The 21,031-nt window shown below is 40.7% G+C and overlaps 2 protein-coding genes across 6 annotated transcripts in view; one reads left to right on the top strand and one right to left on the bottom strand.

Moving 5' to 3' along the window:
* The window catches only part of PRR14L (proline rich 14 like), a 20,295-nt gene extending 15,800 nt beyond the window's left edge, over positions 1–4,495 (top strand). For both annotated transcript variants that reach the window (XM_062631315.1, XM_062631314.1), the window contains 3 exons: positions 123–229; positions 343–414; positions 832–4,495. In XM_062631315.1, coding sequence (XP_062487299.1) covers positions 123–229; positions 343–414; positions 832–1,114 — 462 coding nt within the window. In that variant the 3' untranslated portion in view covers positions 1,115–4,495. The remainder of the gene's footprint in view (positions 1–122; positions 230–342; positions 415–831) is intronic.
* The window catches only part of LOC134170150 (melanotransferrin-like), a 22,339-nt gene extending 1,308 nt beyond the window's left edge, over positions 1–21,031 (bottom strand). The window contains exons 1-17 of one of the 4 annotated variants that reach the window (XR_009967135.1): positions 20,719–20,963; positions 18,617–18,780; positions 17,715–17,814; positions 14,987–15,163; positions 14,341–14,503; positions 14,170–14,234; positions 13,332–13,489; positions 11,986–12,172; positions 11,677–11,825; positions 11,377–11,467; positions 11,004–11,072; positions 10,529–10,711; positions 10,093–10,249; positions 9,291–9,373; positions 7,881–8,065; positions 7,375–7,561; positions 6,339–6,624 (exon numbers count right to left, since the gene is read on the bottom strand). Coding sequence is in view for 2 of the 4 variants with exons in the window: in XM_062631316.1 (XP_062487300.1) it covers positions 6,575–6,624; positions 7,375–7,561; positions 7,881–8,065; positions 9,291–9,373; positions 10,093–10,249; positions 10,529–10,711; positions 11,004–11,072; positions 11,377–11,467; positions 11,677–11,825; positions 11,986–12,172; positions 13,332–13,489; positions 14,170–14,234; positions 14,341–14,503; positions 14,987–15,163; positions 17,715–17,814; positions 18,617–18,780; positions 20,719–20,770 (2,220 nt within the window). In the remaining 2 variants the exon portion in view is untranslated. Of the gene's footprint in view, positions 1–6,276; positions 6,625–7,374; positions 7,562–7,880; positions 8,066–9,194; positions 9,374–10,092; positions 10,250–10,528; positions 10,712–11,003; positions 11,073–11,376; positions 11,468–11,676; positions 11,826–11,985; positions 12,173–13,331; positions 13,490–14,169; positions 14,235–14,340; positions 14,504–14,986; positions 15,164–17,714; positions 17,815–18,616; positions 18,781–19,661; positions 20,140–20,718 lie in introns of those variants that run through there. The other 3 variants (XM_062631316.1, XM_062631318.1, XR_009967136.1) reach the window with 3 other exon arrangements.

Genomic DNA, 21,031 nt, shown 5'->3' with positions numbered 1-21,031 from the left:
GGAATGATTATTCTATAGATAATGTACACTCAAAAGGGAATTCTGTTGACTAGTATGGTTGTTATTTCCTTCATTTTAACTTTTTCTCCTGTCTTTCTTTTTATCCCTTTTTCTTTCTTAAGACTGAGCCAGAAAAGAGGCCAAAGAAAGTCTCACAAATCCCAATCAGGAAAACTGTTCCTAAGCCAGACCCTAACCTTACTCCAATGGGATTACCCAAACCAAAAAGGTAAGCAGTGTCTTATAAATGGACTCATACTGGCTCTTGTAAACCTGCTTGTTGTGAAGAGAGGTAGTTTTGAAATTCTTCTTCCTTGACTGATTTCTTTGTTACACTTTCAGGCTTAAGAAGAAAGAATTTAGCTTAGAAGAAATTTACACAAACAAGAACTACAAGTCCCCTCCTCCAGCCAGGTTGGTTCTGCTTTCTGATGAGAAAACAAAGATAAATGTGCATTACTTAGGCAGAGAGAAAGGAGATTAAAGGTGTCTGAAAGCTAAAAGGGAGATAAATCTTTTAAATTGCTCTCATTTAAAGTGGTAGGGAAAGTTCAAAAATCTGATCTTCTACTGTTTCTGTAATTGTGCTTTTGGACTGAAAGCAACCCAATCTGTGCACCAATAACAGGTTATTTAGCTAGCAGTGATGTGCAGTTGCAGGAGGTGTACACTGTAGGCAAGTACACATTACAAGAGGTGTGAAGGAACTGTAAGAATGTAAAAGCTGGAAGTGTGTTTACTTGGGTTATAAAATCCACTGGACTTCCTGTCCTGGTAAGGTGGTTATCTGCTCCCTGAGTATTCATGGGTTCTATCCTTTGCTTTTATTAGGAGCTTGGAAACAATCTTTGAAGAGCCCAAGGAGAAAAATGGATGCTTGATCTCTGTCAGCCAGCAGAAGAGGAAGCGGATTCTGGAGTTTCAGGACTTTACTCTTCCTCGGAAAAGGAAGAGACGAGGCAAAATCAAAGCAGTGGGTAGTTTCACCCGGGCAAAAAAAGCTGCACTCCCGAGTGCAGAGTTAGATGCTCTTCTGAGTCAGAAGCTAATGGACCTTGATGCCTTCTTTGCAAACGAGGCTGAACAGGAGCAGGCCTCTGAGGGAGCCATTTAGCTGAAAATGGTCCAGTCAGCTCCTTTAGTATTTTAGTCTTTTCGGGAGAAACCTACTGACTTCTTCATACATTACTCTGCCACTCTGCTCTAATATGTGATGAGCTGGTTTTGGCTGTGGCCCTCATTAAGGTGCTATTTTGTTGGTTTTTTTTTTAAGTTATTATTTTTTTTTATGCTATTGAAGGGATTCTTTTAGGTCCCTGTCTGAGTGTAACACAGCCGCATCCAATTTACCATTCCTTTCCCAGCCCCTGGAAATTACTGCTAATGTTTAATTACATTTAAATACTTTATGGGGGGTAGAGTAGGAGTGTAAAGGAGGAAGTAGTGCACCTTCAGTGATGCTAGAACTCTGAACTTCAGATCATTTGCACATTTGAGTCTGCTGTTGTTACTGTAATGGCTATTTTGAACAACCTGACAGAAGAGATATGGTATTTGATAAAGATAAATTCTAGCAAACACATTCTTGATATGCCACTAACTTTTTAATAATTAAAAGTAGCTGTCTGGGTTTGCTTTCAATTGTTTGTTCCTTCCGTTTACTTAGAAGGTTCCTTCTGAGTTTCTCTGCCCTTCCTGGCTTCAGGCAGCAGAAGCCCCACATAACTAGATTTTAAATAACTTGCACTTTGTATATGTTTCTTTATTTGCTGTATGAGGACATATTTTAATATGTCTGAGCTCAAAAAATAGGTAATACTGTAAGAAAAAAATGTGCCCAGTACTAATTTTTCCCTAATAGTAGAGTTGTTACCTACCTGGTTGATGGCAGCCTCTCCTCCAGAGGAAAAGGTAATTAGCCCATGAGGATGTTAAGCTGCAGGATACATAAGTAAAGATTTTTATTAACTGAGCTGAGCTGCTGCATGCAGGGAACACCAGCAAAATCTGAGGCTCATTTTTAAGTGATTTTAATTCTATTAAAAATACCAACTTGATTTTAATGCCAACAAGAAAATAAATCTTTTTTCTATCTTGAGAGGGTTTTCTATCATTTTAGATTTACAATTCATTAATTCATGTAGCTCATAATTAAATATGTATAACAGCACTGTTGTACATAACAGCTAGTGTTGTACAAAGAGCCTCCTGGCATGTGGAATTTTCTGTTTCATTATGTAAGGCCATTTCTAATTATCTGATGCAGCACTGGGCAATTTCCCAGCTATACCATGTGAGGGAAGGGAGCTCCGCTCTTGGGATAACTTCACACTTACTTGAAGCATAATTCAAAATGAATGCTAGCTGCAGTTCAGGTAATTTCTGTCCTTTAGTGCCTATAGAAGTTATTCAGGCAAAGCAGTCATTGCTGGAATGCTCAAATTACTCTGTTCTTTCTCTCACTTGTCACTTGAAACTTGCACTTTCTTATTTCCCTACCCATAGAACAGAGTTTCTATTTACCTTCAAACTAAGCAAGTGTCTAGTGGGTGGGTATTTTTAGTGAAGTCAAATAAATGCAGGACTGAGAATACCATCATTATCTTCTGTTGCTTTGCCACTTCTGTTACTGACTGAACAGAAAACTAAAAATTAACACGTGATGTGTTAAATTCCAGAGCTTTGGAAGTGGAGAAATAGAAGAGGAGTATTACAGTCTGTGTGCTGAATCTCGAAGGAAATGTAACTTGGGGTTGTTTCCTCCCAGCTTAAGTGCTGGGATTCCTGGAAGTTTACATTCTTGTTCTGAAGGCCAGTTGTCTTTAATCAGGAAGACTGTAGAGAAGAGAGGAGTGCACACTTCAAGGAGTGGTGTTTGAGTTTTGAGGGTAAAATAACGCAGGCAAACTTTGAACATAGTGGCATACAATTGCAGCAGCAGGGTCTGGTTAACCTGTTGGGGCTGCTGTACAACACTTTGATCCTCTTTATTTTTGTACAAAGAAATCCCTAAAAATCGAAAGGTCAACTGCCTTTTAAAAAAGTGTTTGAAACTTTCCCTATATTGGTTTATTAGCCTAATTACTGACTGGTCGAAAGCTGTTGCAAGAGTGAGATATATATTTTTATGGTTGTATGCTACAGAATGGGATTGTTACACAGCATTCATTCATCTCCCATTTATGTGGGAGGCTTCTAGTGCTGTGACACAATTGAGCTGAATCTTACTGGGGCTTTAAAGGAAAACGGGTATGGGTGGGGTGGGAGGAAATTTGGGTCCAGGCAAAGTTCAGACCTCTAATGTGCTTCAGATCATGGAATGTGTTTTTTCCTTTGGGTTGTGGGGTTTCTTGTTTTGAGGGGGGTTTTTTGGTCTGCTTCCCTGCTCTGTCTTGTTTTTGATTGCTTTGAAATATCATTTCTTAGCGTTCTTAGTAGAGCAATGGAAGCATTAGATTCTCTTTTGTTTACAATAATTGGAGTTACAAAATGATGTTGCAGTTGCCTAGCATGTCGCAGACCTTAGTTTGTGGCAACCTAAATACACAGCATTATTCTCTTTGGTTTAGTATTTGTATGATGATGTAAGCTTACTTAGACAAAGCATCTCTTCTGCCCCTCCAGCATACAGATGTCAGCCATGCTTGTGCACTTTTTCTTTCTTCCTTTCCCACCTCTGTTCCTGTTTACAGCATTTGTGGAACAGTCTTGTTCCTTGTGGCTGCTGCTTGTACACTGGGAGTGATGGCTGTGCAAAAGCCAGGTATTTGCCACTCTGAGCTGCTTCTGTCCCGGGCAATTGAAAGAAACAAGTATAGAGGATGCATCTTCTGGGGTCCTGCATACATCTAAAGGACATGTACATTTGCCTTTTCATAAAGGGAACCTACTCCAGTGAGGATTTCTTTTTTTTTGTTTGTATTATCATGGAAAGACACTGTAGGTGTTGCTCACAGACTGATGACTAAAGCAGCTTGAGAATTGCAAAGCTTTTGCCACGTCCTGTCTCTTAGTAGGAGGTTTTGCAGAGCCAGGCAGCTCTTTGCTAAATGTGCCGGTTATGGGAGGTAATAAGATCACTTTTCACAAAAAATAAATCATCTTATTTTCATCATGCTACAACTGGAGCAGCTGAGGCTACCTAGCGGATGTTGCATCATTTGCCTGGCTACCCTTGTGGCTGCATACATTTGCGCTCTGATGCTTGCTGAATATGATTTTCTGCAAGCAGTTCTCATTTATCGTATTTGATTTGAGGTGGGCCTTTGGTATATTATGTTCCAGGTGCTCTTCTAGAATATGGATGGTAACTGTGGATTAAAAGTCTGTATGATGCTATCAAGTTAAATAGCTCAATGAGAATTTGTACACTTGTGCCATTAGCCTCCATCGTGCTCTTGGCATTTTGTTTCTGTTCAATATTGTGTGAATCTAAAATTTTACTGTTTCTTTTGTGTGTGTTTTTAATTTATGGAATAAATTTTTGAGAACCTTTCAGGTTTTTTTAAGGCCTTGTTAGGCTTGTATCAGTAAATATGCATGATATATCTGTCTTGCATATGTGTGAGGAAAAGCTCAGATCTTCACAAAGGTTAAACACTGTTAAGTAACTGGGTGGGCTGTTTGTGAGACCATGGAGCAGCAATTCTAGTATTGTCTCATCCATACCCACACTTCAACAGGAACAGAAACAGATCCGGGGGAGTTTAGGCATGATTCTAGCTCTGAGAGAGCATCCATCACTTTCTTAAGGTATTAAGAGAGCACAGACAGATCCTGCTAGGTTCAGAACAAATTCAAGGCTGGAGCAGGCTAGTGGCTTATGCACTACAGCTTGTGCAATGCATCAGACTGATGTTTTAAACCAAAGCTGAAGCATAAGAACACCAAAAAGGTCTATTAAACATCTATAATATCTATGCCAGAAAACAACGTCCCTGTCCCTCTAACCCATAAATTCTATGTATAACCCAGATCTTTCAATTTGCTGCTATTCAGCTTCACGCTGCTCTTGGCAAAACTAAGCTGGCAGATGCGTTTCTCCGGTGTTCCCTGAACTCCTCTGGCTGAGGTGCAGTGTTACGTGGCTCCCGCAGATGGCATGTAAGCTCCAGTAAAGAAAGGAAGGGAGCACCTCAGAGACCTAAACAAGCATCGTCCTGTTCTGCTGCTTCAGGGTTACAGCTTGCTGGCTGCAACACATTACGAGGATTTTGCTGTTACTACACTGGGACTTGTTTTTTTCACCACGTAGCTCTCTCCTTTTTCTCTGCAAGGCAGACGAGTTTGGCCTTGTATCCTCTCTCTCTGTTGTTTGATTAGTCAATGTCAAAAATGGGACTACTGAGAGAACAGGCTCAGCTAAGAGGCACTGAAGCTAAACCCTTGCTGCTGGTCACAATGCAAAGTTTTTCTTTCTCAGGAATTGAAAAGGGGGAGGAGAGGGGTGACTTTAAGTCAAACAGCAGGAAAGCAGCTAAGCATGGAACAAACTTTAAAAGCAGGTATGCTTGACAGTGTACTTTACAACTGAGTACTGCTGCCTTGCACTGCTGGTTGGGGGGGGGAGGTATGTTTTTTTGCTTTATATGGCAGATACAGACTTCATTGCAGCTGGCCTGTCTTCACTATTTGCATCCCATTTATTACTAGCTGAGGTTAATACAACTGCAATAGATGTAAAAAGGACTGGAAAGTTTGGGGTGAAGGATTTCTCCCCTCTCCCCTTTAATAAAAAAATCTCAACCTTGTCTGGTTCAGATGCATGGGACCAGAAGGCTCTTGCAAATGAAATAAGCCCTGCCTATGAAGAGCCATACACTCTAAATCTTTGTCCAACAAGCAAAATGAATATATGATACAATCTGTTCAAAAGGCTTTATATAATGGTCAGGCAGTTTCTGCTTGTAAAACCAATGTTGTTTAATTCAGATATCATGTTTTGACACTTGAATCATAGATTCAAAGTGCTAAAGTACTACAACAGTAATGGTTGGAGATACTGACAAAGATGAATAGCCATTGTTTTCCTTCACCCGAAGGCCGCAAGCATCCAGTTCTGCTGGATTAATTCTGCTTAATTTGTGAGAGAAAAATATTTTGATTTACTGATATAAATCCTTGGTTCAAAAAGCAATATATTCTTCCCAGTTAAAAGCAGAAAAGACTACTTCTGATAGCAATTACATATACAACCTATAGCATATATGGGTATTCAGCAAGGACTATCTAGCCGCAACCAAACCATGGATGGAAGAGGACAGTGCTGCAACTACCAAAATGTCAGTTGATTTTATTTTCATTTATAAGATAAGCAAGGGAAACTGCTACCAACTAACCTGTGCCACTCCTGACAGTCTGTATTTTAGTCCATGGTATTGGCCCTGCTATTTCCACAAAAATGCTGGTTTCTCCTTAGTAGCTGTACAGGATTGCTGATGCTAGTTCTGTGCAGGTTATGCAGACTGGCCTCTGCTGCTCCTTGCTGATTGCTTTGGATAGGTTGGACTTCCAGCTTTCCCTGTTTTCAATATCAACGATGATGTATGTGCCTCGCAAAGCCTCTTATTAACTGTCAGTTCGATGAAGATGCACAGATATCCTGTTTGCAGAAGTCTAAGATGCCTACAAACCAGTAAGAAAGTATGCACTTAAAGATGCTAGCGGCTTTTAAAAAGAACAAGTTCTTCAAATACTGTTCACTAAATCAGCAGAACAGAGGTAAAATTCCCCTTTTGAATTGAAGTTCTTTAACTTAGACTCACAGAAGTCTCACTAACTATAATCTTCATTTACTTCAATGCAGATTTTCAGGTCTCAGAACAGCTTGATACTGGTTCATGGACAGTTTTAGTGATAGCTTAGTGCATGTTTCACACAGCTTTCAGTGGAAAATAATGAAAAAGCCATCCCTTACGTTTGTAAAGGTTTTAATCTTGCATTCTCTAGTGTGCTCTTTTTAAAAAGGCTATTAAGTTATTTTGAGATTAATTCAAGAATTGAATATAAAATTTATCTTTTCCCCAAGTTTAGCATATCCAAATGAACACTATATTCCCTTTTCCCAGAAGTGATCTTTGCAACTGAAGGGAAAAATTTCAGAGTGGGAATAAACCAGTCCTATTTCAGTAACCTCACCTTTATGATATATTAGTTACTCTGTTCTTTCAGAGCTCCAGTTTTAGTGCTTTCAGATAGGAGTTTTAACAGGCTCTAAAGAAGCTCCAAACACAGTACTCCCTGGAAAATTGTTACTAACAGGATTATGTAGAACGTAACTTCTCCATTTGGTCTAACCAAAAGGACAATAGCTATGCACAGAAGACTTCCTGCTTTGCATTTGTCTCTAACTCAAAACTAAGAACTTGACTTTACCTGCAGGTGTACAGTTAAACACTGATTCTGCCAGCTGAAAGAAAGGCGCTCCAAGAATTTCCTGATAGCTCATGTGACTGGCATGAACAAGGTACTGAGTAGTGTCTTTGAAAAGCAGATCACTTTCACCATACTTCCATGATTGAAAGAGTTGGAATTCAGAATTCAATTTGCTTCCCAGAGATTCCTAAAGAGAAAAGAAATAAGTTCCACGGCTTGGATCACAAATAGCAAGGTTTAGCTGGTGTACAAAAAGATGCAGTTTTGCAGCACCCTATTTCTCAGCAGAAGTATAACCACTGGGGAATGGCAACTGCTGCCAAATTGCCCCTTTAGAGAATCCACATAATTATTCTCTCAATCTCCTACATACATTCTTAATTCATATTGACTTTGAAAACACTTCATGAATTTAGGATATAAAAGCATTTGATCTTGAAAGGGTTTTCAGCAGTTGTACATAACAAGTGATAACATGCTAACTTTTTCCCAGTTACCTGTCTCACCTGGGATTTCATTAGAAAGTCATAGATTTTAGTGACAGTGACCGGTCGAGTCATGACTGTGCTGGGGGGAATGGGGCCAAGGTTACAGCCTGCCCATTCTGTGACTGCAGCACGTGTTCCATCCAGACACAAGAGTTCAAAGTCAATAGGGGTATAGCCCTTTGCCCAACCAGAAATATCCAGATCTGAAAAGAAGATGAAATGAAAGCAAATCCTTTTTAACAATGAAAGTAGAAGACAGGGTGAATCTCATGCAAAATGTTTAAAATTGAGAGGAAGGAGTTTAGTTAGTATGTTCAAACAAATGCAGCCACATTGTCATTTATTAGGAACGCATAAAGAGCAGGGTAGTGTTTTCACTGAGGAAACAGGTCAGTGAACTTAAGCTGCACCTCTCAAATAGAGTAGTATCAAGGCATATGAACAGCTTATCATGCCTCATTTTCATCAGTAATCAGATCACTTTCTGAAAAGAAAGCAATTCAGCCTGCATGTCCTTTGCTTCCCCAAACAAACCACTCATATCTGCATGAATTCCTGTGGGTTTCAGGCCCTTATACCTCCACTTGATTTTAGAGATTCCTCTCTTAGGAAAGTCTCTTCTGTTACTGAGATTGCCTAAAACAGAAACCCTCATTCTGTTTCTGAGGCTGAACAAAATGGGGGTTTCCTTTCTCTTCAACTCTACATAGAGGCACCATATTTTCACTATTAGAACAGTAGGCATCATTCAAGAGATTGAGGGGATTTAAGTTACGGAAACCAAAACCCAATTGCTAGACTGTTGCAAAGATCAGTATTTCCCTGGGGAAATTAAACATTTCACAGTGTAGTAACAACATTGTTTCAGAAACTGAAAGGCAAAATAATTTGCAGTATTTTCAGCTATTAAGCTATTTGGACTGTTTATTCTATAAAGGCCTGTGAAACAACATGAGGAAGTTGCTTTGTCATGATGAAGCCATAGAACTTCTCCCAGCACAAAGTGCCCACAGCACTGCCCTTATCTGCCATTATTGTTCTTGAAACTCTGATTACAAATAACAGGTCCATGCACTATGGCTGCCTATGGGAGAAGGTCTGGTGAGAAAAAATGTTTGCTTTTTAAAGCTTTGAGCTTTAAAAAAATTAGTGCAGTCTCCAAGGATTATTACCCCCACAAAACACACATTGCTCTTTGCACTCAGTGGTTCTTCCTCTTTCCTCTCCAAAACTGAAAGGTATCTAAATTTTAAGCTTTACTAGAAGACCTACATGCAGGAATGTTCTTCAATTTTCCAGTCACAAACACAACTTTGTGGACCTAGATTAAACCTGTATAAGCTGATCCTCATGAGTGATGGTCGAGTGTGTGGGAAGTAACTGGCACTAATGAACATTCTCAAGGAAAAGAGAACATCTGCATCTCACTCTTTATGTTCTGGAGGAGGTTAGAATGTTCCAGGAAAGCTACATCTCCGAAGCTTCTTCCACTGGGATTGCCAACTAGGCACCTAGTGAAGAAAAAAAACCAAGAAGTTATTGGAGACAGCCACTACACTATGACTGACATTTGGACAGTCTTCTGAAACTAAACCAGGAGCAGCTGGAGCATCCCTCTCATCTGTAATTACTTGGTTGTTATATGGAACAAGTTAGTGATATCATTATAGACCTTAGTGCACAGTATTCACATGTTTGCTAAGACAATCCCTTCCATCCCTTAAAGAAACTCCCAAGTCAAAGATGTGGCAAAATGTCTATGCAGCATCACCTGCACCTAGTCAGGAAAGAGAATGTAATTCAACTAAATGCATTACATATGTTTTATAAGAGTGCTTTCACCTTTAATATTCTTCTCTGCCTGTTTTCAACTATTTTGTTATCTCCCATTTATTTAATTACCTCCTGTACCTTCCATTGCTTCTTACCAGATCACCTCTGCTCTCTGACCTTCTAACTATCTTTCATCCCTTTTCTTTAACAAGTCAGTACCAATACTCTGAGCCTTACATGTTTGGAAGCACTGTTTTGCTCTTAAGGTGTTTTCATGACTGCTTTAAATTACCATTCAGATGAACATCCCATAGCAACTGCAACAAAAATAAAATACATGCTAGCAAAGGTTTATACAGCCAGCTGCTTAACAAAAAAGGCTCCAAAGAAAACCATCAGCAAAATAATAAGCCAGTTCTGGCTATTGCTCTGCACTTCTGACTGACAAAAAGCTTACCTGAGTGCTCCCATATTGCCATAGTAACGTTCGTTGTGACTTGCAGCACATCTGCTAGATACTCGAGCCCCTTCCACCTCACCGTCTCCAATGCACACCTTGCACAGGTTTCCATCTGCTCCTGGCATGCAGCTCTTCCAAAAGTAATTCTGGTAAACTGAGTAAAGAAAACTGAGGTGAGATTAAGGCAAGGTGTTTCCAAAGCCTCTTCATACACAAGAAAAGACAGGAATGGAATTCCATCCCAACAGCTAGCAAGAAGTCAGCTAAAGAATCACATGTAGTCAGATAAGAGGAAGAGCTGCTTCAAGACCCTCTAACACTGCAATCATCGCTTGCTGGTCAAATCCTCATGTCCCTGTCTCCATTTTACTCCCAGATTTTGGACTTCAGGTTCCCATGGTCTAGTCAACAAATAACCAAGAGCAGCCCTTACCAGAGCCAATATCACAGCTCTCAGTGTCATTCTCCAGAGCTCTCAATGCATATCTGGAAAGAAGTAACCATCCTCCAGGACTATACAGGTGGCTGTGGCAGGATCGCCTTCCCCTAAGATTATGGATGTTAATCTGTTTGGCATTTTTCTTAGCTAGTGCAACAGCATAAACAGGTGGCAGTCCTGTAAAATAATGACAACAACCACTTATATCAAGGCAATTAAGTATTCCAGACAGGTACAGCCCCCCTCCTCCCCCTCTCATGCTGTCACATATCTCCAGTTAAGGTATTGGATGTGCATTCTTTGCTTAATGACAAAGCTCTTGTCCTAGCTGCCTGGCATTTCCTGCAAAGCTCCTAGCAAGCACAGCAAATTCTTTCCCAAACCAACATGTGAATACATTCCTACATAAATCCTAGAGGCAACTGCAGGAAAATCTAAACCATTTGCCTTCTCAAAGTTGTCCTGTTACCTTCGCGCTTCAGATGAATTAGCTTCCTCATTTCCCCCATGCTCTCAGCAGCCTGGGCACAATCTCCCCCTGGAGAGGAGAGACAACCACTAAGGATCTTGGGACTGCTGTCATTCCTATTAATCAGCAGCAACTCATCAAAAAACTTGCAATCCTTTTGAGCCACGACAGCATCTCTGTCCGTTTTACAGAAGAGATACAATAAACAAACAGCCAGATCAAATGCCAGAGCCAATTAGTGAAAGAGCTGGGAAAAGTATTTGAACATATATATTAATTCCAGCTTCCATCACAAACTGTACAAATGTACCTACATTTTTAATAATACTCTTTTGATTCCCTCCCTTCTTGCTAAGGTCACATGAGAACTTACCATAACATTCTGCAGCTACAGGCACCAATCCACACTTTCCTGCAATGTAGACATGTGTTGCATCCAGGGTGACTGCATCAGCCTCACTACTCTGCCAACAGCATTATAGAAAATAACAAAAACAGGATTTGCACGAATTGTGTAACCAAGCAGCTGGACTTCCCCACTGGCTGGAAATTCTCTCTCATTCCCACTAGCTCCTCTACAGGGCAAGCTGGTTTTCATCTTGTTCAGCTCATGCAAGGACACATGCACTCTGTGCAGCCTTATCATATAGTCTGACTAGAGGGAGTCTCCTACCTTGATCATTTCAATGCATTTGGTCATGGAAGTTGCTTGGACACAGACCAGTGGGTCAGATTTGATGCTCAGTGCCCACTCCTCACATTTGTGAAGCTCAGCATCACTGATGCAGCACCAGCGCACAATGCTGTTGTCCAAAGAGCTGCCTGAATTAGAAGAAAGGAGCACAGTGAGATCATGTCACCCGTGCACCTATGTTAAGGGGACATTTAAGCCTTTGCACTTGTGCCTGGCAGGGAGGAATAACATGGAAAGTGAACTTTTTCTTCCCTTTCCTTAGCTACAGATCTCTGGAAGACTTCTCACCTTCATGTCCTAGTCCCTTAAGGAGAGATACATAGTCCAGACCAAGGACATAGGCAATCTCCAGCTGCTCCTCAAGAAGCTGTAGGTGCTGAGTGGCATCCTGGAACAGCAGGTTCTTTCCCCCAAAGGGTGCTGAAGTGAAGAGTTCAAACCTAGCTCTTTCCTTTCCTTTTCGCCCAAAGAGGCGCTAGAACAAGAACAACCTTTTAATTGCAACAAATCTGCTCATCCTTCCAGTAACAGTCAGCCCCATCCTTTGGTCCCTTCACAGCAATGGTTTGTAACATAGCACTCAGAGGAAAAGCACACTGGGTTACATTATTCACTGTTTATTTGTCACGATTTAACCCCAGCTGGCAACAAAGTACCACACAGCCACTCACTCATCTTCCCCCGGTGGGATGGGGAGGAAAAATTGGAAAAAGGTAAAAACCCATGAGGTGAGATAAGAGCAGTTTAATAATCGAAATAAAGAATAAAAAGAAATAAAAGAGAGAGGAATAAAACCCAAGAAAGATGATACACAACACATCACCAACTGCTGACTGAAGCCCAGCCCATCCCCAAGCAGTGATCTGTGGCTCCTGGCCAGCTCCACCTAATTTATATACTGAATGTGACGTTCTCTGGTATGGAATACCCCTTTGGCTAGCTTGGATCGGCTTTTCTGGCTGTGCTCCCTCCCAGCTTCTTGTTGCATCTGCTCACTGACAGAGCATGGGAAACTGAAAAGTCACTGATTTAGAGTAAGCACTGCTCAGCAACAGCTAAAACATCACTGTGTTATCAACATTATTTGCATACTAAAGTCAAAGCACAGCACTGGACCAGCTATTAAGGAGAAAATTAACTCCATCCCAGCCAAAACCAGGATACTACTGGACTATTTCAAGGGCCAGATGGCTCCATAAATTCTTTAAATTTGCATTTAAATATGCATTTCAGGTTCAGCTTCAAACAGATTCCTGGATGCCAAGATAACAGATACTATTTATAAGCTGAGAAAAAGAGAGGAATAAAGATGAATCCTGCCTGAACCCATGCAGCTATGTAAGAATTTACTCAAGTTGCAGGGCAGAATGAACATAATTAGCCATTTTTCAGTTTGGGTGTTATAGCATCTTTACTTTTTTATTCACAGCTTTCTAGAGAAGAACATCTTAGAGAAGAGTAAAACCTGCCAGAAGCCAGTGCAGGATCCCTCCACAGAACAATCAATTTTTAGTGATTTGTTCACACTAACTACAAATTTCTCAAGAAGAAAAGGCAAACTGCATGATAATCTCTACACAAAGATGGAAGAAAAACCTGTCTCTGGAGGTACACAACTCATCATATCCACTCACTTGGATCATGGTGAGAAATTTATGGGTGATCTTCTGGAAGTTGTGGCGGGTGATGATGCCACGTCCAGGCCCCTTGCCCAAGTTACAGACGCTGTACTCAGTCAGCTCAGCTGTAGTCCCATCAGGACATAGGAGTTCATATTCCTGTTGCTCTGACTCTGAAACAAGAGAACACTCATGAATCTATGAAGTGATATGTGACTTGGCAGCAGGCACAGGGATGGAAGGCAAAACATTTTTCAGAGGAGGTTGCTCAAAGGCTATGTAGGCAGCACACAGCTTGGGAAGGCTGTCTTTGATATGCTCTTCTCTTAAAGAGAGGGACCTCAGCCAAAGATACTCAAAAATGTTCTTTAGCTGTACCCCTGTACATACATTTGTTTCAAAATCCTTACCTGCAAATACTAAAGCTACCTTCAAAAATGTCAGTACAGACCTTGACCATGTTTAAAATACAAACAAGGTAAACAGGAATGGTACATTCCAGCAACAAAATACACTAAATTTTAAAAGGAATCTTATAACTCAGGTAATACAAATACTGACAGCTGTGTCAGACACTTCAGGCTAAAAAAACCACCTGTATAAAAGCATCTGTCTGCTCCCACCCTGAGAAACTCTTGTGAGCAATTACTGCTCACTTACTCTTCCCTCTTCTGTTTCCTTCTGACTTAGGTGGAGAGCCAAGAAATACACTGAACTGCTTGCAAGGATTGAATTTTCCCTGGAAACAACAAAAATCCAAGCATATTCCCCACTCGGGAAATCCAGGCATATTCCCCCAACTCAGGAAAGACTACAGTCAGAAGTTAAAATTAATTTGATTTTTTAAGGTTACCTGTAGCACTCATAATTGTTAGATGATCTAAAAAGGCAACATCTGCCACTCCAGTCTTCAAACACCTGCAGGGAGAAAAATGCCACCCTATTAACATGCTATCTGGTTTTTTCTCCCTCACAAATTCTTTTTCCTTAAAGGTAAATTCAGGACCAGTGTCACAGAGCTCACCTGAAGGCTCCTTCAGAGTCATAGAAGGGTTCATTACTGCTCGTCTCACAGAAGTGGTTCTTGTCTCTGACATAGGATTTTTGTCCTTGGCAGAGAGCACACAGTTGAGGAGCAGCAACACCAACCCCAGGGATGCAACTTCCATTGAAATACTCACTGACTACTGCAGATATAGGGGAAGGGAGATGCAAAAAAAGTCAAATGGGAAAAACAGAAGAAGGAAAAGCAGCCAAACATATCATGGACATAACTAGGACTACAGTGAATTAATAAATAAAATAAATAAATAAATAAATCAGTGGATGCAGCTTCATTGTCTGAACTTCAAATCTGAAACATTTACTGGAAAATGTGATCAGATATTTCTTGTTTAAAACCATCTTTGTACTGGCTGGATATTGGAAAGGTTTGTTCCCTGTTGCATACAGAAGGCAAAGATTTCCCAGTTTGGTAACAATTCTGCTGCTTTGAGATCACTAGAAAAGTTCTGAAGAGAACTAAGAGCCAGTATCAAAAACACTCCAAGAGGATACCTCACCCACAAAGCCCTTCAATTTCCACATAGTTGAGCTCATTCCACATCTGCTTGCAACTCACTTGTTTTTGCTGAGAGCAGAGACATAACCCTATGGCTCCTATCACCCACCTTGACTCAGAGGTTGCTCCTCATCCCAGGAAAGATAATTGCTTGCAAGAAGAAAGCCAAGTGGAATATTCCAGCCGGATGTCCACCTGGCTCCATTGTGGCAGCTGCGCACACCTCGTAGCCTCCGGATATCCAGAGTTCCTCGTTTGGCAATGGCCACAGCAAACACACAATTTCCTGGAATAAAACAAAATATGCAACAGAAATAACTAAACCCCAGTATTGCAGCTTCCATCTGTGTACAGGACTTCCACTACTTCTGTGAACATGGCTAAGGAAAAAAAATAACCTTAGGCATATGAAACATAGGTACTCATGCCAAGAAATTTATCACCTACCAGCTACATGGCACTGTGTCAAACTGAGCAATGCAAGTGATGTGCGAAGAAGAACATAAAAACCTGGTGTAAAAGGCTTACAAGATGATCCCACTCCATCATCCTATGCAATTGCTTCTCAACACTTTTGAAGACTTGTATCACACTGTTTACATATGGTAATGGAAAGAACTCATATGTCTTATCCTCAGAACACATCAATTCCACTATGATTTCACAATTCTTCAGACAAAACAAAATTCGCTTCTGTTCTCATAGTGTCCCCTTATTAGTCTCTTCCTGTATCCATCTGCTAATTTGGCTTCCTTCTCAGATTCATGTCTTAGAAGTATTTTCTACTCCATGTTTGATTTTGGCTCAAAGTTACTTATTCCTGCCTTACAACTCATTGCAGACACTATTTACGTCTGCCAGGAATGAAGAGGAATCTTACCATAACAAGATTTTCCATCTTATATTTTTGTCTCTTTAGGGTGTGAAGGAGAGAATTAAATGGTGAGAAAAGCTAATCTCTTAAGGAAAACTAGTAAATGCTTGGTTACACTAGTTAAGAGCATGGTATAAGAACTGACACAGATGAACAAAAGCTTTCTTATTCCCTGCAAGACGTAGTACTTGGGTATACACTAGTGCTGCAAGCAGAGGTAGATACAATCTGACAGCACCAGTACCTAGGTAGTAGCCTGTCTAGGCAGAAAGACTACACCACTAATATTTTACTAACCATCACTAAGTATTGGAAGGTAGATGAAGGGACAGTGAGAATGAAGACCTTGGGCCCACTATAAAAGAGGATCTGGTTCAAGACCATCTTAAAAATTTGAATGTGCGCAAGTCCATGGGTCCTGATGAAATCCATCCATGGATCCTGAAGGAGCTGGCAAATGAAGTTGCTAAACCACTGGCCATCATATTTGAAAATTCATGGCAGTCAGGTGAAGATCCCGATGACTGGAAAAAGGGAAATATAACCCCCATTTTCAAGAAGGGGAAAAGGGATGATCCAGGGAACTACAGAGCACTCAGTCTCACCTCTGTGCCTGGCAAAATCTTGGAGTAGATTCTCCACGAAGGCATGCTAAGGCACATGAAAAACAACAAGGTGCTTGGTGACAGCCAGCATGGCTTCACTAAGGGGAAATCCTGCCTGACCAATTTGGTGGCCTTCTATGATGGGGCTACAGAACTGATGGACAGGGGTAGAGCAGTTGATGTCATCTACCTGGACTTGTGTAAAGTGTTCGACACTGTCCCACACAACATCCTTGTCTCTAAATTGGAGAGACATCAATTTGATGGATGGACCACTCGGTGGATAAAGAACTGGCTGGATGGCCGCACACAGAGTTGTGGTCAATGGCTCAATGTCCGGCTGGAGACCAGTAACGAGTGGCGTCCCTCAGGGATCGGTGTTGGGACCGGTCTTGTTCAACATCTTTGTCACTGACATGGACAGTGGGATTGAGTGCGCCCTCAGCAAGTTTGCCAATGACACCAAGCTGTGTGGTTCGGTTGATCCGCTGGAGGGAAGGAATGCCATCCAGAGGGACCTCAACACACTTGTGAGGTGGGCTGAGGCCAACCTCATGAAGTTGGTTGAAGCAGTGTACGCTTGCAGCCCAGAAAGCCAACCGTATCCTGGGCTGCATCAAAAGCAGCGTGACCAGCAGGTCGAAGGAGGTGATCCTGCCCCTCTGCTCTGCTCTCATGAGACCTCACTTGGAGTATTGTGTGCAGTTCTGGTGTCCTCAGCATAAAAAGGACATGGAACTGTTGGAACAAGTCCAGAGGAGGCCACGAGGATGATCAGGGGACTGGAGCACCTCCTGTATGAAGACAGGCTGAGGAAGTTGGGGCTGTTTAGCCTGGAGAAGAGAAGGCTGCGTGGAGACCTCATAGCAGCCTTCCAGTATCTGAAGGGGGCCTATAGGGATGCTGGAGAGGGACTCTTCATTAGGGACTGTAGTGACAGGACAAGGGGTAACGGGTTAAAACTTAAACAGGGGAAGTTTAGATTGGATATAAGGAGGAAATTCTTTCCTGTTAGGGTGCTGAGGCACTGGAATGGGTTGCCCAGGGAAGTTGTGAATGCTCCGTCCCTTGCAGTGTTCAAGGTCAGGTTGGATGAAGCCTTGGGTGAGATGGTTTAGTGTGAGGTGTCCCTGCCCATGGCAGGGGGGTTGGAAGTGGATGATCTTAAGGTCCTTTCCAACCCTAACCATTCTATGATTTTATGATTCTATGATTTAAGCAACAGTTGTTAGTCACCTCCATACTCCTATAAAGTTAATGAGACATACAGATTTTTTTCAAGAATTTTTGAACTTTGCCTTTCACTTACAGCAATTTGTTAGCCAAATACAACTTATTCTTTAGCTTTATGAACCTACCTTGGTCATAGATTTCCTTTGCCGCAACTGTCAAACCATAGAGCTTTACAGCAGAGTAAACTTCTCCAGCATCCAAGGAGACAGCATCGGCTTTATTCACCTTAAAAACAACAGCAAAATCCTCAAAATAAATGTGTTTACAGGGATAGAAACAGCAGCTCCAAGAGCAGAATTTCTGCCTGAGAAGTAGTAACCAGAGATTTTTACAAGTATTTGCTTGTTTTTTAATTGAATCCATGTCACTAAGCATGGTGAAATGCTAGCAGTGAAGGCTGTTACTTTAAAACAATTCCAGTTCACTTCCAGTAACATCCTTTCTCACCTCTGAGTTTTCCAACTCAAAACCACAATTCTGATGCCAGCTGAAGAAAAAGGTAACCCCTGTTTCCTTCTACTGCACCCCCAAGACCCCAGATACTTCTCAGAGTCCTGTTTAATTTGATTCAAATCACTGCCTAATTTGATTCAAATTAATGTCTAATTTGATTCAAATTAAAGAACTTTATACAGAAAAGGCTTTGCTCTTTACTTTAGAAAAGACTGATGAGATGCTAAAAATAGCAGGGAAGAAAGAGAAGAGAAAATATTCATTATAGTTAGAGTAGGACCAAAAGCTCTCAGCAAGTTTTAATTTAGTAGTTTGGTTTTGTCCATCTATGTCCAAGCAGCATTTTACATATTTCCTGGTGATTGCAAGGACGTGAGCTGGGGTAAAGAGTACATCTAGTAGAATACTCATGGGTTTTAATTCTTGCCTCTCAAGCTAGTACTGAGTACTTTGTCATATATGCAATACCATCATTTCAGTATCATTTTATTCTCCCATGGGTTCTGTTTATCAGTTACTTCCTCAAAAGAGGATTTGGAGCTAAAATCAGTTTTAAAAATCTCTCTGAACTCACCCTGATTTTATCAATGCAGTCATATGTGTTGTGAGCTCTGATGCAAGAAATCCTGGCAAATGAATTGACAGCAGCAAGGGGCACCACAGCCATGAGTGCTTTAGACAGTTCAGCACACTTCCTCTGCTCTAGGTCAGAAAGGGTGCACCATCGGAATTTCTTCCCTGTAAGATCAAAAATGAGTCAAGATTTCTAATCTTGATGAAAACTATGCATTCCCCAGGGTTTATAAGCTTTAGTACTGTGAACTGTGTTCTTGGTTATCAATACAGGCCATTCTTTTAACCTTTGCTCTGCTGTTTCCTCTGGTGCTTTCACACACACATATTCTCATGCATAATTTATCCATACCAATCTTAGTATTTCTGTCACGAAGTTCTAGAGATTCAGACCTAAGCCTGCAAAAAAACAAGAAATATGTAGGGAGGATGTTGATAGGGAATCAAGTTGCCTTAGCATTGTTGAATGTAGTCTTCAGAGAGGGGATTGTTGTTTTTCCATCAGACAATATCTGATGTTACAAGTCCCAGGTGTCTCGCAGCACTGAGCTACATAGTTTGAACTTTGTTAGAACAGCATTTCCCACTGAGGGCTATGCTTTGTTAGAATAGCATTTCCTTCCCATTTTCTTTCCAGACAAATACTACCTGATTTTAAACAGCAAGATCCACATCAGAGCTCCAGGGGCAGAAAACCTTAGACCAAAGGAGAAGTACAAAAATTTTAAGCTGAAAGCAATTCTCAATTAGATGCTACTTTATAATAGAGTAAATCAAACCCCTCAATCAGGAGGTGAAGATCTGGGGTTATTTAAAATTACGATGGCAGTTCTGTGACTGGAACTTCTGCTTTTACACAGTGTATTATCTGTTTCCTCAGCGATGATAAGTAATTTGCTGGATTCCCCTCAAGACTGAGAGGTTTATCTTCCATGACAATACCCACTATGAAAGACACAAACTAGGGACAATTTAGTTATTGACAGTGAAGAACCATGTACCGTGTTGAACAGAGTACTGAGTAAACACGAACCTCAAAATCTTACCTCTTCCAAAGAGGAAGTTAGTGAGAATTATCTTCATTTCTGGATGCCAAAGAGATCAAATAACCTGCACAAGAACACTGTGCAGAACTGCAGCAGAACTGCACTATTCAGTTATCAGATCTTTTTTCCAGCTGAAAACTAAGTAAACAATAAAAAAAAAAAAATAAAATGGTGCCAGCAGAAGGAAGATACAATTAGAAGTGGAGGAGATGCTAAAACCTCCTTTTCCAGGAGGAACTGGGGGCTTGGTAGGTTTAAACTGACTATAAAGCTACATCTTCAGGGAGTCCAGACATGTCAACAAAATTTCCTCTTTTGCTTTAGGCACCAATTATTCTATATTTGATGTAGTATGACTTATTTTGTATTTTTCCTGTTAAATGCCTACTCTGAAAAGTATCATCATATAGCATCTCAAGGAGATGCTATACATTTAAGGAAAAAAGTGATTATTATATATTAAAATAGCATGCAGTTATGTAACGAGACACATTTATACTATGTAGTGAAAGACATGACCAAATACATAGAAAACACTACAACATCTCTAACATTGCCATTTCCAGATGTTTAAGGGTTTGGATCTCTGTCAATCTATTAATATTAAACAAAAAAGTTTCCTGGAATAAATAATGCTTACAATTAAAACATGGACATTTTTATTTCTTTGAGCATAGCATCAGACATTAGTACCCTACTTGCTTTGACACTAATTCAGCACTACTGCAAAAAGAACCTGTTGTGGTTTTAGAGGGGAGCAGCTTGAAATACACCGATTCAATTTGACATCATTAATAAGTACGCAGATCTCAGCTACTCAAGGGAAACAAACCTTCACTGAATTACTAAGAAACTAGTGTATCAAGATGCTTCAAAACTAACTGGGTCACCATCTGCCAATGATCAAACAGGAAAAATACAGGCAAATGGAAATCACAGGCACAGTTCTAGCTGCAACTTCTTAGCACAGAAGAAAACAAACTCAAAGCAAATATTAGAGTCTGCTTCCTGGTAACCCACCCAGAGATTTCATTTTCTCCCTCTGCATCAGTCTTACCTGAAGACAGCAAAGTGAAGATGATTAAGACAATTAAAATCACTGTCTTCATGATTACAGCAGTTCAGCAAGGATCCTCTCTCTACCCTGAGCTCTGTCTTCTCATACCAGGAATTCCACAGTGATGACCAAAGCTTCTGGAAGATAACAAAGGAGTTTTAGGCATCAACAAGAATAAACTATGATTTAAGAAAAAAAGCCAGAGGGTGGCATATCCTTGTATGCAAAAGAGAAAGAGACAATGTCCTGCTCCTATTCACAGATAGAAAATAACCATGCATTCTCTGCTTTGTTATAAACAGGCATAGGAGGA

Source organism: Pezoporus occidentalis, unplaced genomic scaffold (assembly GCF_034315485.1).
Source record: "Pezoporus occidentalis ecotype Australia unplaced genomic scaffold, CSIRO_AGI_Poc_V1 ctg37, whole genome shotgun sequence".
Taxonomy (NCBI): domain Eukaryota; kingdom Metazoa; phylum Chordata; class Aves; order Psittaciformes; family Psittacidae; genus Pezoporus; species Pezoporus occidentalis.
Note: the sequence above shows the minus strand (reverse complement) of the source record. Positions and strands in the feature narration are given on the sequence as shown.